Source organism: Vanacampus margaritifer, chromosome 15, assembly GCF_051991255.1.
Source record: "Vanacampus margaritifer isolate UIUO_Vmar chromosome 15, RoL_Vmar_1.0, whole genome shotgun sequence".
Lineage (NCBI taxonomy): Eukaryota > Metazoa > Chordata > Actinopteri > Syngnathiformes > Syngnathidae > Vanacampus > Vanacampus margaritifer.
The window spans coordinates 2,632,501-2,652,389 of NC_135446.1; the positions used below are offsets into that span (position 1 = coordinate 2,632,501).

At 38.8% G+C, this 19,889-nt stretch overlaps 1 protein-coding gene across 2 annotated transcripts in view; it reads left to right on the plus strand.

Annotated features, from left to right (window-relative positions):
• snd1 (staphylococcal nuclease and tudor domain containing 1) overlaps positions 1–19,889 on the plus strand; it is a 203,500-nt gene that overhangs the window by 31,206 nt on the left and 152,405 nt on the right. For both annotated transcript variants that reach the window (XM_077544072.1, XM_077544071.1), the window contains exons 11-12: positions 6,833–6,934; positions 19,041–19,141. In XM_077544072.1, the coding sequence (XP_077400198.1) occupies positions 6,833–6,934; positions 19,041–19,141 (203 nt within the window). The remainder of the gene's footprint in view (positions 1–6,832; positions 6,935–19,040; positions 19,142–19,889) is intronic.

Genomic DNA, 19,889 nt, shown 5'->3' on the forward strand with positions numbered 1-19,889 from the left:
GAGTCCGTTTATATCCCGAATTATGCAGACTTCAGATTAATCACAAGCAATAGGATTCTTGAAGATAATACCGATAGTGACTGCTGGAGGGCACTGTTGTACCGTATAACTTCCAAGGGGTGTTGTTTTCCAAAACACCATGGCTTATTCCTGTGGATAGACCAGACCATAAAAGATGGTGTGGGGACAGATAAGCAGTCTTAACGCTATGGTATGCGTTTCCTGGGGGTTATAAAATGAAATCCAGTCCCGGCTGGAGGGAAACTCAGAGTCCTTTTTGAACTGAAAACACAGTTAAGACACGCACACACATTCCCCAGAGGAAAATGTTTAAAAAGGCAAATAAAATGGAAAATTTCAGGGTGACGGGCAATGTTCGTTACTATATATATATATATATATATATATATATATATATATATATATATATACACACACACATACTCACACACATATAAAGTATGCGTGTGTAGAACAAAAAATAAATATGAGTTGAGAACAACTAGAAATAATCTAAATCTGCTGTCAAGTCCATGGCATGCTCAATTGTAGCACTTATTAATGATCGGTGTCACCTTGCAAATGGGAAACAAATAATACAGCATTTTTGTTTAATAATAGTTTGCCTTGGTCCATGCTCCACTTTATATTTTATGTGTGAACTTTTATTGTTTTGTGTGTACTTCAGTGGGGTTAGCGAGGCCAAACACTATGTTAGCGGTGAACTGATGAAGTGTGACAGCCCCTCCGACCTCGCCTTTTGCTTCCTTTTAAGGCCCCCCAAACCGCCCACCCCCTGCCTTGTGTGATGATTACAGTAATTGTAAGGAGACAAACACATGACTGCACCAGTCATGTTTCCTCTCACCCGGCAGCTCGGAGTTTTCCTTCCTCCCCTTCTTCCTGCTTTTGTCTTTTTCCTGTTTGTATTTTTTGTAGGTTAGTTTGTAGCAGCTGAGTAAAAAAAGAGTGAAGAGGGACATCAGTGCCACACAAGTGACTCATTGTTTGCTCCTTCCCACTCGCTTGCATGCAGTTCTTTGTACCCATGAGCTTTTTAAGTCGGTTTAAGGACATATACTGCATCGTTGTATAAAGCTGACACTCTAGCAACTACCGCAGTCTAAACCCACATGCTTTTTGACATTCTCGTTTTAGACCGCCACGAAGGCTGAACATCAGGATTTCTACTTATCCTAAAACAGACCTCAATTACATGTTGTTGTTCAATTAACTTAAAATAATAGTTGATTGCGCACATAAGGTAGTTTAAATCAATAAAATACCTAGAATGTAAAATATCCTTGTTTGCATTGTATGTCACATATAAAATATATCAGTGCAAAATTTGTGAGGTTTGACCCATATTGACAAATTCAATAAAGAAGAGTTCTTAGATTTGATGCAGTTAGCCTTAAAAGCTCTTCAAAAAGGCTTACATTACCGGTACATGTCATTTTCCTACAGGAATGACTTTCATTTCGATCATATTTCAACATAACCTTGCAGACACACATGAAATAGACTTTATTTTTGATCATTTTGTAGATTCATGCCTAAATTGTATGCCAATATGCATAAGCACTATGGACAAATCCACAAGTCAGAATCTCCCAGGATGATAGAATGAACATTTTTGGATTGTGTATTATATAAACATGAAGCGACTAAACAAATGTAAGCAGCATGCTTGAGTCCTTTTTTTTTGTTGCCTTAAATGCATTTTGTTTCCACCCTCCACATTAACGTCCCAACGTCCCTCCCAATCTGAGTATCCTGCCATGACGTGTGCGCCCACAGCACACACCCAGCCTGGCGTGACATGTCTTGACCCCTTAATTTGGGACAAAGATGACACTGGATGGGAGGAGGGAAGCGCAGGGGCTGCCCAAGTCCCGAGTCACGGGTGCACTATTTGTTGTTGTTGTCCCCTCCTCGCCCTTGGCCATTAGCATTAGCTGACAATGCAATGCATGTTAATGGGCTAGACATTTTCACTTGTTTTATGTTTTTATATAACACTCTGGAATATTGTACTTTATAAAAGCAAATACATAATTAAGTAGAGTGTGAAACAGTTTTTGCCAAGTATTTTGCTTCAATTCAACAGCCATTGTGTTTCTCCTTCTGGTGTGTGCAATGCCCATGTAGGGGTAGTATAATACATCCATCCCAAGATACACAATTAAGTCTCTCACTATTAGTCATTGATAATCATGTGCAGGCTCTTTGAATTTGTGGACATACAGTCGTGATCACAAGTTTACATACACTTGTAAATAATATAATGTCATGGCTCTCCCGAGCGTCCAGTTATCTCTGTAACTCTGATTTTTCTCTGATAGCGTAATTGGAACAGAAACTTTCGTGTCACAAAAACGATTAATGGTAATGGAATGGCTAAATCAAGCTAGAAAAAAAGTTTTAGAATGGCCTTCCCAAAGTCCTGACTTATTAAACCACACTGAGATCATGCGGACAATGCTACAGAAAGTCCAATTAAGCAAGCCAACAAATTTAACTGAACTGCACCAATTCTGTCAAGAGGAATGGTCAAAGATGAAATCAGAAGCTTACCAGAAGCTTGTGGATGGCTACCAAAAGCGCCTAATTGAAGTGAACATGGCCAAGAGACATGTAACCAAAAATTAGCATTGCTGTATTTGACCCAGCAGATTTGGTCACTTTTTCTGTTAACTCCGAACAAAGTCATAAAAGCACAAAAAATAATTACATCTTTTTTGTTACAAGAAAGTATCTGTTCCAATTACTCTATCAGAGAAAAATCTGAGTTATAGAAATAATTGGAAGCTTGGGAGAGTCATGACGTTATGTTCTTTACAAGTGTATGAAAACCTTTGATCACAAGACTGTATATTGAAAACAAATTCTTTCATTGCATCCAAAATGGCTTTAACATAAATAAAGTGAAAGGCCTAAAATGGTCTAAATGTGCAAAAACACTTGCACATTATTCTTCCAACTTCAAACCCTTCCTGAGTCATTTGACATTCCGAAAGCTTGTGCACATTTGCAGCTGTAGCATCCAGCCAGCGTCATGCCTCGCCACGGGAGTCAAAGACCATTCCCGAGCAATGGCGGCTAATTTGGGACGAAGGGAATTTACCCCAAATAGAACGAGAACTTCACCCGCAGGACAGCCAGCGCAAACTGATGTTACTGGGTCACGCTTTGAGACACACGAGCCGCCGTCCTCCCGCACTCCCCTGCCGGCCTTCCCTCTCCCTCCCCGGGCAGCAGTAGCGCAGTTTACGGGCAATGCGCTCAGACTTAGTCTTGTCACGGTAGTTTGAACACGCCTTTTCTCTCCCGCCTGGCCTCGGTGTCAGAGGCAGCAAGGACGGTGGCCTTTTTTGGGTGGGAGTCGGGGTGTAAATGTCTGCGGTGAAGCAGTATGTGGCTCATTGTAGCAGTGCCACTGATTGGTCGTTGTGGCACCTAAGTGTGTTTTTAGAACTTGCTCAGATTGTTTTCGAAATTGAGTCTTGGCTTGGCACATCCATTTGGCTCTATTTGATTTTATTCATAGAGCACTTAAATGTCATAGTTTACATTTTGGGAGTAAACATGTGCTGCTAGACTAGACTAGCCTGCCATTTATTGAAAACACCTTCTGACCTTGACATCTCTATAATTACCATGCTAATAACAAGCAGGCTATGAATGGCGACATCTTCATCCACTTTCTCTATCTCGTCTCATTTTCATGCCTTCTGCCTCTGTCTCGCCGCCTCCAACCCTTTCTCGCCGCTCGCCATTAACCTTCTAAAAGATGAAGTACTACCTTTAGTCATCCCCCGCGCCCCCTCCCATCTATGGCTCCCTGCACTTAATTGGCTTACAAGTGCTGACATTTACAGCCCTTGGTGACACCACTGTCTTTCTGCTGCGAAACACCTTATTAGTCCAGAAATGATTCTTCTCATTTTTTTTTGCATCCCTCCATCCTTTTCACTTCCCTGTTGAAGTTAGCCACTTGTTTCAAGTTCTTGCTCAAAGTAAAAAAAGAAAAGAGAAAAAAGGGGCACATGTGCGTGCATGTATGTGAAAAAAATCCATTGTAAAAGTCTTAATTGAAAGAAAGGCTATACAATAAATCACACATGATGAAACTGTCTGCAATGCCAATCATCCACAAAAAACTCAACATTTGTGTATGAAGAATCAATTATGAACATCAAATTTACACAAATAAAAATGATTATGTAAAATGTACAGGAAATTTACATTTTAAATAACATAAGTAGTGCTATTTGGATTTTCCTAAAGTGCATGTAGCATGAAAAATATCTTAATTTACATTTCGCTTGATTCAGGTAAGAACAAATGTCGTTTGTATTTTTTTCTGTGTAAATTGATCTTTAGTTATTGCAACTGTACTCAACAATTAACTGCCACTGTCCAGTGGTGTGACTGGAATCATCTTGTGCTCAATGTGGGGAAGACAGAGGAGGTGATATTTGATCCAAAAACTGTGGGTGACCACGGGCCAGTCGTCATTAAAGGCAATCACATCAGCCAGGTGGGTTCATACAGGTATCTGGGGGTCCACATTGACAACACACTCAGCTGGAGGGTACACGTTGGAAGTCTCTGCTCCAAACTCCAACAGCGTCTCTATTTCCTACGCAGACTGAGGGTCTATGGAGTGGAGCAGAGGATCATGCTGTTGTTCTACCGGGCTGCATTGGAAAGTATCATCAGATACGGCATTGCGGCCTGGTACGGCAACCTGACTGTGCAGTCAAGGTCACAGATTGCCGGTCTGGTGCGGACTGCCATGAAGATCATGGGGGTCAGGAATCATCCTTCCCTACAGATGCTTTATGAGCAGTCCGTCACCAGACTGGCACAGAAAATTGTTACTGGCCCGACTCACATTCTGCATCATGAGTCCTAGCTACTGCCTTCCGGCAGGAGATTCAGGGCCCCCAGAACCAGGCTGAACCGCTACAAGAACTCATTCCTGCCGACATCCATCAAATTACTTAATAACCGACATTAACTAAGTGGTGCAATATATATATATATATATAGGAGTGTGTGTGTATTATTTATTTTAATTATCTCTCTCTATTCTGTTGTTTTTCTCACTGTAAACTACTGCTGCACTTCTTATTTAATTTTGATTTTATCTCTTTCTATTCTGTTGTTTTTTCCTTACTGTAAACTGCAGCTGGACGGAGTCCAGGAAAAAGTTCCCCACGGGGAAAATAAAAGTATATCGTATCGTATCGTATCGTATCGTACATCTTGGCAAACTAGATTGTTTTTGAGAAAACGGTGTGATTATTCTTTTGATTCCTCACTGTCCCCCTAATTTCTGAAAACACTGCTACTTGTACTCTGCCAGCAAACCCCACCACTGTAAAAAAAGAAAAAAGCGGTTGATTAAAATTAAAACAAAGATCATGTAGCAATTTCCACATATATTTTTATATACTGCCACAATATTAAACAAAGTGCTTGCATGTGGCAGTAATTAAACTGTACATTAAATGAAAGAAAAAAAACGAGAGACTGAACACGAATAACCCCCAAAAGAAGTAATGCAAGAAATTGGACATAAAAACACAAAATGTGGATGCATAATTCTGCACTATGACTGTTTCTTATGTCAATTTGTTTTTATTTATTTATTAACTAACCACTGGAACCTTAAAAACCATCACAGGAATGTGAATGTCGTGATTTCCCCCACTTTATTTTGTAGTTGTAATTGAGTTCAATTATTATTTATTGTTTTGATCAGGTCATGTTCAATAAATATACATGATTAATGTAACTGCATCAAATTCAATTATAAATGTAAATATTCATATTTTTACTAATGCTCTGAGTAAGATAAATAAGTTTCTACTATTTTCAACATTGGTCCTTGTGAGAATGTCTTCCAAATAAAAGTAAAATTGGTACGGCATGAAATCCTTAACTGAATTGGAAATCGATGTGAATCGAATCGGGCCCTTCTGAATCGAATCGATTTTGGAGATCTAAATCGATACTCAGCCCTAGTTACAACTTGGTTTGATGTGATTGCAAACTTCTGAGTGTCAGTTTGGAATGTCAACATGTAATGAAAGTAAAGTAAAATCAAGCAATAAGAGTAAATATAAATGCAAATAAAACATGCCTACAAACATAGTATTGGCTGTTTTCATCAGAAAATCAAAATAGGTTTAATTGACCTGATTTTTCTAATTTTTCATCTGTAATGTGTGAGATTTCATTAAAATGCAATAAAAGTAGGAAATAAACATATATTAAAGGATAATGAATACCCTAACTGTAGAAAGAAAATTAGAAACAAAACAACTGACGCCACACTCCCTTCCTTGGCGGAGCTCTTTTCGAGACGTATCAAGCGAAGTTATTCAAATCTTTATAATGTTGCACGTTGTTCCCACATGAATGAGAGTGAATAAATAATTATCCAAAGGCTTGCATGTTCATTTGGGCGATGCTGGTGTCTCTTTGCGAAACTAAACAATGGCCAAGTTCTTAGAAACAAACAAACAGGAAGGCGGCCATTGTGTCCTCGTTAGCGGCTCTATTTTCCAACTGCGCCAGTAATAATTCCCGCTTCTCGAAAAAAGAGCACCTGTCACCGCGCATGTGTTTGTCTTCATACGCAGCAACCCTCTGCCTCTTTTTCAAAATGCAAATGGTTGCTATTTGTGGCGCTTGTGTCAGAGCGTGGGCGACGGTTTTGTGGCAAGTTGTGTGCTGCAGCAAGAGTACACACAGCTGAGCTTATTATTCACTTATTCTCCGTATTCTCTTCATTCATTACCTTTTTCCGCTCCTGCAGGAGAAGAACAAGGACAAAGACAAGCGATTCCGTCCACTCTACGACATCCCATACATGTTTGAAGCCCGCGAGTTCCTCAGGAAGAAGCTCATCGGGAAAAAGGTGACTTTTGGTAACAGTTAAGAACTGAGAACAATCAACGTACCTTCAACATCTCAACGTGGTGTTTTCCACACCTATCCGTCATCGTCATTGCTCAGACTTTGTGTCCTACCAATACATTGCCCCCATTTTCAGCCAGTTTGGATGTAAAAGTGTTTTTTTATACTGGGCTGCCAATAGGGATGCACCGAAATGATTTTTTTTTTGGCGGAAACCAAAAGCCGAAAATAAGAAATGCTTGGCCAAAAACCGAAACGCCGGAAAAAAAATTATGCCAATTTTGTATTATCATTGCATTTATATTATAATTAATTAAAATTGGAATATTATTATAAAATATTTAGGCATATTTGGCACAGGGCATTTTAACAAAGCACAATATAAATTGAAATGCGTCTACACCACAGGACTTCAGAGACATGCTGGTGAATGGTACATTAAACACCAAACGTGGGGTGAGCAACTGAGCATTTTCTGGCGGTGCAATTGCACTTTATCAATGTGCTTTGTATCGGCGGGCACAAATGCGTGCGGTGCGGATGACGCATTTGGCTATTTGGAGTGGGACACATTGCGGCGCACTTAAAATTGGCACATTCTCATATTCACATATTCACCAACGTTTCCTTGCATCAGCCATTTGTCTTTGGAAACGGACTGCAAAGTCATACACGGTGTCCTATACAGATCTGTAGTCACCCAGTGATAGTGCTAAGTGTTTACTTGTTTAAAACTGTTGATAGCAATAATGCTAACATTAGTTAAAGCTTTTAGCACGGCCACCAGAATGCAAGTGAAAGCGCTCGAGGGGCTCTCATAAAAAAAAAAAGGAAGACGCTGCAGGAGAAAGAGTGGCTCACCTGTAGTGCAGTACTCGGCAAGCGACCCTCTCCTTCATCGGTGTGCACAATGAAGCTGCCGGTACTCACAAACACCAACGAGCAAGGCGGAAACTCACTCCCGTGTTTGGTGTTTAATTCAAAGAGCGTTGCAGCATTTTTTTTGCTTGCGTCACCACAACATCCTCTTTCTGCCATATTCTTTTGGCTTGAATTTTATTTCAGCCAAATTCCGAAAATGCATATTTTTGCCATTTTCGACCCAACATTTTCCGTGGCCGAATATTCGTATGTATGTGTATATATGTCTATATGTATGTGTATATATATGTCTATATGTATGTGTATATATATGTATATATGTATGTGTATATATATGTATATATGTATGTGTGTATATATATGTATATATGTATGTGTATGTATATATGTATATATGTATGTGTATGTATATATGTATATATGTATGTGTATGTATATATGTATGTGTATATATATATGTATATATGTATGTGTATATATATGTATATATGTATGTGTATATATATGTATATATGTATGTGTATATATATATGTATATATGTATATGTATATATATGTATGTGTATATATATATGTATGTATATATGTATGTGTATATATATGTATGTGTATATGTATGTGTATATATATGTATGTGTATATGTATGCGTATATGTATGTGTACATGTATGCGTATATATATGTATACATGTATGCGTATATACGTATGCGTATATACGTATGCGTATGTATGTATGCGTATATACGTATGCGTATGTATGTATGCGTATATACGTATGCGTATGTATGTATGCGTATGTATGTATGCGTATATACGTATGTATGCGTATGTATGTATGCGTATATACGTATGTATGCGTATATACGTATGTATGCGTATATACGTATGTATGCGTATATACGTATGTATGTGTATATACGTGTATGTGTATATACGTGTATGTGTATATATGTATGTATATACGTGTATGTGTATATATGTATGTATATACGTGTATGTGTATATATGTATGTATATACGTGTATGTGTATACATGTATGTATATACGTGTATGTGTATACATGTATGTGTGTATGTGTATATATGTATGTGTGTATGTGTATGTGTGTATGTGTATATATGAATGTGTATACATGTATGTGTGTATGTGTATATATGAATGTGTATACATGTATGTGTGTATGTGTATATATGAATGTGTATACATGTATGTGTGTATGTGTATATATGAATGTGTATACATGTATGTGTATACATGTATGTGTATACATGTATGTGTATACATGTATGTGTATACATGTATGTGTATACGTTTATATATATATATGTGTGTATATATACATGTATATATACGTGTATATATACGTGTATATATACGTGTATATATACGTGTATACGTGTATATATACATGTGTATATACGTGTATATATACGTGTGTATATACGTGTATATATACGTGTATATATACATGTGTATATACGTGTATATATACATGTGTATATACGTGTATATATACATGTGTATATACGTGTATATATACATGTGTATATACGTGTATATATACATGTGTATATACGTGTATATATACATGTGTATATACGTGTATATATACATGTGTATATACGTGTATATATACATGTGTATATACGTGTATATATACATGTGTATATACGTATATATACATGTGTGTATATACGTGTAGATATACATGTGTGTATATACATGCGTAGATATACATGTGTGTATATACATGCGTAGATATACATGTGTATATACGTAGATATACATGTGTATATATACATGTGTATATACGTGTGTATATACGTATATATACGTCTGTATATACGTATATATACGTGTGTATATACGTATATACATGTAAATAAACGTGTACATGTATGTATGTACGTAAACGTGTACATGTATGTTTGTACGTAAATGTGTACATGTATGTTTGTACGGAAATGTATACATGTATGTTTGTACGGAAATGTATACATGTATGTTTGTACGTAAATGTATACATGTATGTTTATATGTATATAATAATATGTTTGTGTACGTGTACGTGTACGCGTATACGCGTGTATGTACGCGTATACGCGTGTATGTGTATATGTCTACGTATGTGTATGTGTATATGTCTACGTATGTGTATGTGTATATGTCTACGTATGTATGTGTATATATGTGTTTATGTCTACGTATGTATGTGTATATATGTGTATATGTCTACGTATGTATGTGTATATATATGTGTATATGTCTACGTATGTATGTGTATATATGTGTATATGTCTACGTATGTATGTGTATATATGTGTATATGTCTACGTATGTATGTGTATATATGTGTATATGTCTACGTATGTTTGTGTATATAAGTGTATGTGTAGATATATGAATGTGTAGATATATGTGTATATATGTATATATATATATGTATGCATATGTGTATATATATGTATATGTATGTATATATATGTGTGTCTTGAGAGTTGTTAGCATTTAGCTCTCTTAACTCTTTTACTGCCAAAAATGTTAAATGACGTTTCGTAACAACCTATGGAGCAGCGGCAAACACGTTAAAAGACGTTCACCAAGTTTTTTTTTTTGGGGGGGGGAAACGGGTAAAGGAAAGCCTTGGCCAGCTGTGCTGAAAGTATCAAGCAGATCTAGTTAGTATAATGCCTATTTTTGGCCCCTAGATGGCAGCGATGACTCTCTTTGGACAAGATTGGGTAGGCGTCAGTAGAAGACGTGAGGCGGAGCTAGAGTGTTGAGGGGACAATGGCTGAGAAAGCCATAATGGCGACCGGTTGCAAGCAGCTCACGCTTGAGCATTTTTTTCAAAGACGAAAAGCATCGACCAATGCTAAAGAGCACTTTGATGACGACGACGATGATGATGATGATGATGATGATGATGGTGACTCCGAGGTTGACGCCGAAGTTGGAAGCGTTGACGCGGCGGCTATGATCACGTCATAAAGCCTCACCGGCTAGCGATGCTAACGCCGGAAAACGCGGAGCACAACCGAGCACGCTCAGGCGGACGTTCAATCGGACGACGAAGAGTGCCCCGAGTCCAATGCATATTCTTCGGAGGAGTTGGTACAGTCTGATCACGGAGAAGACACTGGTTATGGACTACGATGCCACCATGAATGGAGCGGATAAGATGGATCAACCACCCGGTCTAGGAACTGAAGGACATGAGGAAGCCAGACGTAACACCACCGTAACGTCACCGTATCATGATCCTGAGAGTAGACTTGATGGCAAAATGGCCAAACACACACTGCAGTATATACTTGCTTTTCTCCGGAAAAAAAAGCCAGCAAGAAAGTGTAGCGTCTGCACGCTAAGGGGCCATCGCAGTGAAACTAATCTGTTGTACAAATCCTGCTGCGTCGCCTTGCACGCAGGGGAGTGTTACAAAAAGAAAAACTGTATTTGAAACATCCACATAGTTGCACACATTTGTAAATCGTTTGCGAAATTGTTTTGTCAAATTGTTACACTGTTGAATGGAAATAAACGTATTTTGCAAACTATAAACACTTTTTCATTGTTGGTGGTAGTGTTTTACAGAAGTAAAGCACTGTTTAGGTGTTTGTGGCATCATTCATGGAAAAAAAGGTCTCAAATTCACTAGAGTGCATGAAATATCGTTTCACAAAAAGCTTGATTTCTCCGTTTTTTGTTTCAAAACAGAGCATTTGGGTGAAACTAACCATTTTCTATTGTTGATTACTGAAAAACGGAATAAGGTAGAAACAAACTTTGAGAGTCCAATCTTTCATTTGGTAGAATGTGTGTTTCCATAGTCCAAACACAAAATTTTCTGTGGACCTTGAAAGATCAGTCAAAATGCTTAAATCGGCTGGCACTGACGGCATCCCTTTTCTGAAAACGTCTTTCAGTCAAAGAGTTAAGCAGTGGCACTGTTAACGAGTAACATTTTAATCACTTTTTATCAAACAAAAATACAGTACTGTTGTCTAAATGAAGCGGTGTTTTTGAGTGTGGTTCAAGTTGATGCTTTTGGTCTCTAAAATGAGCAGCCAAAACAGCCTATTTTTTTTTTTTATCCTTATAATACATAAGTAAAAAAAAAAAAAAAGGAATCCTTTTGAATGTGGCAGCCTCCTCGGTGGCCTTGACAACCGGGAAAGAATTACTTTGGATTAAACCATCCCTATACTGCTTTTGGGACCGTTTTTATTTTCCAACGGAACGACTTAACTCCCGGAGGCTTTCATGTTCATCTGCGCTACCTTGACCTACTTGGGAGTTGCGTTGGGCGGGCAGAGGTAGGCGCAAGAGCGCAATGCTTCACATTTTGGGGAATTGGTCGACCTATTTGCTGTCACGCTGTCTCTGAAGCACTAAGCCTAACGGAGGAGCATTAGTAGATGGAGACCAGTTCTGTTTTGAATCTATTTTTATAACCAAAGATAATTAGCTTTGAACCGATCATGTACAATGAGAGTCCCCTTCTCGAGCCGCAAAATAGGCACAACATCTTGTCCAGTCACAAGGTTGACTTGGCACATTTGTCAAATTACCTGTTTCGAGCTGGCAGGCAGCACTGAGAAAACAAGCTCCACTAAATCCTCCAGGACATTACTCCGCATAAGTAGCGACGCGCTAAAGCTCAAAGCCACTACGCTTCAGCGGAATAAAACGCCGCTCGCCATTAAAGCTGTTATTCATCATCCCTATAAGCAAACTGCCGTGATTTTCATCTCTTATCAGTAACGTACCATTAGCATATTCAATTTTCCTTTCAGCAATGTGGGGCCTAGGTTTGATTTCTGCAGATGATTAATGCATTTTCTCGTGGGGAAAAAAAAAATCATCAAAAGCATGGTAGAACCTCCAAAGTGGAACATTTCACTTATTCCAAGTGAATTCTTCATCAAACCAAACAGCTCTACTGTTTGGCCATGTTTCAAGTAGCATTTTATTGTTGTTAAAATCACTTTAGCCAATCAATGAAATGACAACTACTCAACAAGTGCTATGTTGTGCGGAAGAAGTGTATTTATTTACATACTTTAGGCCCACGTCGGTTTGTTTTGTTGCCATTCCAGTCAGCGGCATTGCAAGATTGTAAATGAGCTTTACTAACAAAAATATACATGTAAACAAGTATAAGCGATTTTCAACCAGCCGTCGGAAGCTGTATCAATAAAGCATTTACAGTCTTTATTTTACAAAGACTTATTTTTATTTGTAACAGCTAAGTGGGGTGAAATAAAGAAATAATCGTACTGTGGATGTGGCGCCTTCAAATGTTCTTATCCCATTGCAGGAAGTTGATTATTTGCAAGTGTCAATCGCTTTGGTGCAACACCAACTTCATCTGCCCCGCCCCCCTCATGATTGTCCAGTTGAGTCACTTTGGCCGGTCACTTGCGCTGTTTCAGAAACACATGGCAATTTTGGAGCAACCAATGGCATACATATTGTCGGACAATTCAGATATAAGTTCTACAATTGAGTTAAAATGCAAGCAACTGCCTTGTGTTGGTGTATATATGATGTATCCCTGCCATATCTGAAACAGCTGCGTTTGCATGGTGACATAATCCCAAAAAGCTCCATTTGGTTAACTTTATAAGTCGTGCTTGTTGTATATGCCTGGGTCTCAGCAGCAGCAGCAGCACAAAAAAGAAAAGAAGAAACATTCCAATGGAGATGTTGCATTAAACAACTTATCAGGCTTGAGCACATACGGATAATCCTGCGGGCTCAAAAGTGTCTCCTGTTGTGTGCAGCTGCTCGCGTGTGAATATGGAGAAAGGTTGCACATGCAATTGAAAGATGATTGAAGGGGACCATTTGAAGTATAACTGTTTGTTTGTTGCCTTGGTTGGTTTATTGAGAGGTTACATTCAGCCAAATTAAATGAGGATCAAACGTCATGTTAACTATTTCACTGCCAGACGTTTTCAGAAACGGGTTGTTGCCAGTGCCAGCCGATTTAAGCATAGCCTTAGGATAGGTTTTGCTTCTTGTTTGGTAGTTTTGCGTCTCTTTTGCGTCTGTCTCAGGCCCGTGCCTGTTTCTGGGACCCGAGTTCCTCAGTAGCTTATACAGTACCTAGTGAGACATACCCAGTTAACTGAATACACAGACGTACACTGACAACACACAGACCTACACTGCATACACATAGCCCTGCAGATGGTAGGGTAAAGTTGCACCAGTGGTATGTTTCTTGTTGCATTGGAGCATGATTGGGACTACTGCCATCTAAGCGTGGCATGGACCCCTGCCACGGATCAGCTGGACCCGTCAACCTGGACATCCTGAAGATTCAACTCTCTTGGGAGGGGGGACTGTAACGAATATTGCCCGTCACCCTCAATTTTTTCATTTTATTTGCCTTTTTAAACATTTTCCTCTGGGGAACGTGTGTCCTCAACCCTGTGTTTTCTCAAACCAACCAGAGAGGAAGGAAAAACTGTTTTAATTTCCCTCCAGCAGGGACTGGATTTCGTTTTTACAACACACAGGAATCGCCTATCGAGACCTAAAAGCCTGTTTAGCAAGCAAACTAGCGATAAAACTGCTTATCAGTCCTATCCACAGGAATCAGCCATGTGGTTTTGGAAAACAACACTCCTTGGAAGTTATACAGTACAACAGTGCCCTGCAGCTGTCCCTATCGGTTATCCTCAAGAATCCTGACGCTCCTAATTAACTATTTGACTGCCAGACGTTTTTAGAAACGGGTTGTCGCCAGTGCCAGCCGATTTAAGCATTTTGACTGATCTTTCAAGGTCCACAGAAAATGTTGTGTTTGGACTATGGAAACACACATACTACCAAATGAAAGATTGGACATCTTTCATCAGAAAAAAAAGTTTGTTTCTACCTTATTCCGTTCTTCAGTAATCAACAATAGAAAATGGTTACTTTCACCGAAATTCTCTGTTTTGAAACAAAAAGCGGAGAAAAAGAGCTTTTTGTGAAACGATGTTATTTCATGCACTCTAGTGAATTGTACACTTATTTTTGTCCATGAATGATGCCACAAACACCTAAATAGTGCTTTACTTCTGTAAAACGCTTTCACCAACAATGAAAAAGTGTTTTTAGTTTGCAAAATACGTTTATTTCCATTCAACAGTGTAACAATTTGACAAAACAATTTCGCAAACTATTTACAAATGTGTGCAACTGTGGTACTACTTACAATTATGTGGATGTTTCAAATACAGTTTTCTTTTTATTACGCTCTCCTGCGTGCAAGGAGAGGGACCAGGATTCGCACAACAGATTAGTTTCACTTTCGCTTTGTCCGTTTCACGTGCAGACGTTACACTTTCTTGACGGCCTTTTTTTCAGGGGAATAAATAGCAAGTAGCAGACTGTACACACTCCTCCGATGAATATGCATTGGACTCGGGGCACTCTTCGTCGTCCGATTGAACATTGTTATACATTATTAACATTTTTAATTCTTTATTTCATATATTAACCATGTTGAAATGTTTTATAGATGTGAAGTAGGTAAAATAGTGTTTGAACTCAGTATAATTTGACCTTAAACTAAGCTGGTACACATTGTTTGGTCTAGAAGTTCCTTCTCAGTGTTCTGTGCGAAAACACATTCTTTCGTGAGAGAGAGCGCGCACTCCCACAACTCTACTACATTAGGAGCTGTCCAGTTCAACTTGTTTGTGAGATTTTGTTATGGGAAGAAGTACGAGAAGTGCCCTGAAAGTATATTTTGTCTTGAACACAGGTACAACTGAGAATTCTGTTTTTGTAATCTGTTTTCGTCTCTTATATAACATATTTACTTATTCATGAGAGGAGGAGGAAGAGGTATTTTTCTTTTTTTTTCTTACTGTTTGAGTTTGATTCAATGATGTGACTGGAGATCTCCGGAATAAATCATCCTGCGCAGGGACTCTGTTCATGTCTTATCTCATCATTTGATTTATCGGACACGCAAAAGTATGGATTTTTTACATACACCCTTCAACGTCCACCTGAGCGTTGTGCTCCGTGTTTTCCGGTGTCAGCATCGCTCGCCCGTGAACCTTTATAACGTCGTCATAGCCGCGTCAGCGCTTCCAACTTCGCCGTCAACCTCGGAGTCACCATCATCATCATCATCATCGATGATGATCATCGTCGTCATCAATGTGCTCTTTATCGTTGGTCGATGTCTTTGAAAAAAACGGCTCGACCGTGAGCTGCTTGCAGGCGGCCGCCATTATGGCTTCTTCAGCCATTGTCCCCTCAACACTCTAGCCCCGCCTCACGTCTTCTACTGACGCCCACCCAATCTTGTCAAAAGAGAGTCATCGCTGCCCTGTAGGGGCCAAAAATAGTCATTAGGCTCAATAGACCTGCTTGAAACTTTCACCACAGCTGCGGAAGGCTTGCCTGCACCCGTTTCAAAAAATAAATAAAATTGGATGACGTCTTGGCCCTCCGTAGGTTTTTACTTGACGTCTTTAAACGTTAGTGGCAGTGAAAGAGTTAAATATCTCGATTCATACGTACCATCCCTTATTGATTTGTTTTTTTCAATCTATCCAATGAGGATATCTGATGATACTGTATGACGAAGATGTTAGGATTATTTGAATAATATCCGCTACATGTGGCTGATTAGCTCGCCAAAACAAGTGATTGTCTTGGCACATGTCTCTTGCACTTTTTAGCTTCCAATTTTTCACCCACTCCTTCACACATTCCTGCTATCAACTCTTAAAAAGAACCCCAACTGTAATGACAAGGTTGCTCTATATTATTTGTTTGTTACTACCATAACTATTAGATTTATTTTTCATGCATCATTTCCAGTTTAATATATTTTGTCGAAACTTTATTTGGACGTACGCTACCTTTGTTATTTACGTCGCAAGTTTGCAACACATTCAGTGCGTAGTGACGTAGAACGGCGGTGGCTCTCTGCCGAGCAATGTGAAACACTTAAAAAGAAAGCAAGTTAAGTCTCCGTAGCATTCCTACAGGGAAGCTCAAAACGCTTAAATGCGTCTGGTGAATGACAGGAGCACGGCGTGGGGGAGGGTGACTCTCCCGTTGGGGTGTTGTTTCTTTAAGAACGTTATGGAGGCTTAACTTGCTTTCTTTATAGTGCGCCACCTTTCTACGTCACTATGCACTGAATGTGTTGCGATGTAAATAATGGCGGCATACGTCCAAATAACATTTCTACAGAATGTATTAAAATGGAAATGATTTTTTGAAAAATGAATGTCAGTTATGTTAATAAAAAATCTAATAAAACATTTAGAGCAAACATTACAATCGGGGTTCCTTTTAAGAGATCCAGTTTATGGTAATTTTATGGCATTAACTTTTTTTATTTTTAGTTAAATGAATTAGCCAGTCAAGTTGCTAACATGGTAAAACCACATTTGTTCACAGGAGCAAAAATCATACCATGGAAAACACTTTTTTCCCCCAGCTATTTTCACTAAAACAGTCCTCTTCACTCCTGGCTGTTTTAATGGATTTTGACAGATTTTTAAAGGCCCATAGAATATTGTGTTCTATTGCTATAAAAACATGAAACCTACCAAAATAAAGATTAAAGTCTCTTCTTTCATCAGAAAAAAAGTATATTTCTATCAGTTTCCGTTTTGCTGTATCCCAGACTGTATCCCACATATTTGGCTTTTAGTGGGTATCACACCATTTTATCCACTCCCCCTTCCCTTTTAACCACCACATTATCCACATCTCATTCGAAGATCTTTTCTTTCAAACACACATGCGTGGCCACACAACAAATTGAATTCAACATAACGAAGAAAGCTTGTTTGAATTGCCTCCTCACATTTGAATGTGAATGACATGAAAACACGTATCATGTTAAGGCTACGAAGCATTGGTCTGCGGTGCGAGCAAGGTCAAATGAATTTCCAACATGAAAATAAGACGAGCTTATTTGCATGGTTTCACAACAGCCAAAGTTAAGCATAATGAGTTCATTACTGCTACATGAGCTGCTGTGCTCCACTGAAGAGAGATTTCATTAGTGACACCACAATGGACCTTATTACCACAAAAGACAAAAACAAACCTTTTAAAAAAAATATGATCACTGCCTGATGCTCTCAAGTTGACGTCTTGATTACGATTCCACTAGGTCAGTATAAAACAATTGAAATTATCTTCTTTTGATACGTCTGATTGCACCTTTTTTGAGTCTATTACACAGAGAACACGCACAATTGCAGTATTCAAGCAGGAACAGAAGATCCAGCTTTTAAAACAGAAATCAGCAACGGTGAAATGGTTATTATTATTATCATTATATAAGAATATGACGTCGTACCATGCTGTGACGACGTCTGTTACTGTCCTGATCCTGCCCAGGGCATACATCTGCCATACCATTGTAGTTAAGATTGTGTAGCAGCAACTTGGAAAACATAATTTCAATCCAAGTTCATTCTTTTTGAGTGATAGGAAAGTTTTGACCTTGACTCTGAAACAATTGCCCCCAGGAAGTGGAACAAAATTTTTGAGGGACAGCCACATGGGGAAAAAAGTTCATTAACTAAAACGCCAATATGGTGTGTTTTTTATTTTATTAGATTTTTTTTAAATCGTTGTGGTCTTATTTTCCATAATTGGATCTCAAACGTATACAATTGTTACATGCTATTTGAAACCTAGCATACAAGACTGGACTTTAATGATGACCCACATACTGCTGTTCACCCCCACGTGATGGTCACATACTGTATAACAGCCTGTTTTGGTTTATTTTCTTTACAGTAGTTTTTGAAATACTTTAGTGATTATTGCTTAATAGTTGACCACTAACCGCCACACATCACGTTGACTTGGCACTTGAGGCTCTCAAAACTTGTCATTTGCGACGCATACCATTCAACTGCACTCTTCCTAATGTTTGCCATGTAGCGAATGCGCTCCACACGTGTCATGTGACAAAAGCTTTTCTCCAGGGTTATGTGGGGTTTCTTGACCGTGTGTTTTCTTGTGCTTGCACACACCCGCAATCATCCTCTTGGGAGGTCTGCGCTCATGCCTGACATGATGCACGCTGACTGGGGTGACCTTGAGAATGCCCTCTTCCTCCACCACCACCCCATTGCACAAGTCAAAACACCCCCCAACACCAATTACTATGGCTGTAACTTGTGCTTCCTTTTTCAGTTGAGTATTTTATATGTGTACTTTTTTTTTTTTTTTTAGGTCAATGTGACTGTGGACTACATCAGAGCGGCCACCGGCCCCGGTGAAAGCACCCCAGCATTCTCAGAGCGCACCTGTGCCACAGTCACCATTGGTGGCATGTAAGTAACAAAGATTCTCACCCAGGCTTCATAGCACGGTGACATCATTTCGATTGTGTCATTATGGTCATTTACATTTGCTTTAGGATGTGGAATCTGCTAGAAAGAGGATCACAACACTATTTGACTTGAATGACTTATTATAATAGAGATGTCTCTGTTTTGGAAGTGTTTAACCTTGAAATCCTTAAATTGTTGGCCCCTTTTTTTCAGTAAAACAACCTTTTCAAGCTGTGGGGTTTTATCAGATAATGTAATTTTGTGTGTAAATATACTTATTTACATCCATTTGAGGGACTTTGCTAGAAAACTAAGTATTGAAAAAGGTATAACCACTGTTCTAACTTCTAACCGTTGAGCTAACTCTGTTTTTAAAGTGTTTGACTTCAAAATCAACTAATTATGTTTAGCGGAATAGCAATTCTCAAAAGTCAGTGTAAATGTGTATCATATTTTTCAGTGTTGTTTTGTTCTCACACAGCATTTCATACGTGTATATTTTATAGTTAGGAATGTACCGTGACTACGGTTCTATTTCGTCCCTCCCGACCACCATATGGCGGTGCTGAAGCAGCATAAAAATCCTCTTGGTTACAAGCATTATGCCGAACAGATTGCAAAAGTGGAAACACACATTTTGTAGTCTTTTTAGTTTTAAGTGGAACCTATCTTAACCCATTAAGACCTAAAGTGCCTGTCAAAACATGCCTGTAACACCTATGGGTGACTTTACAATCACCCTTGAAAA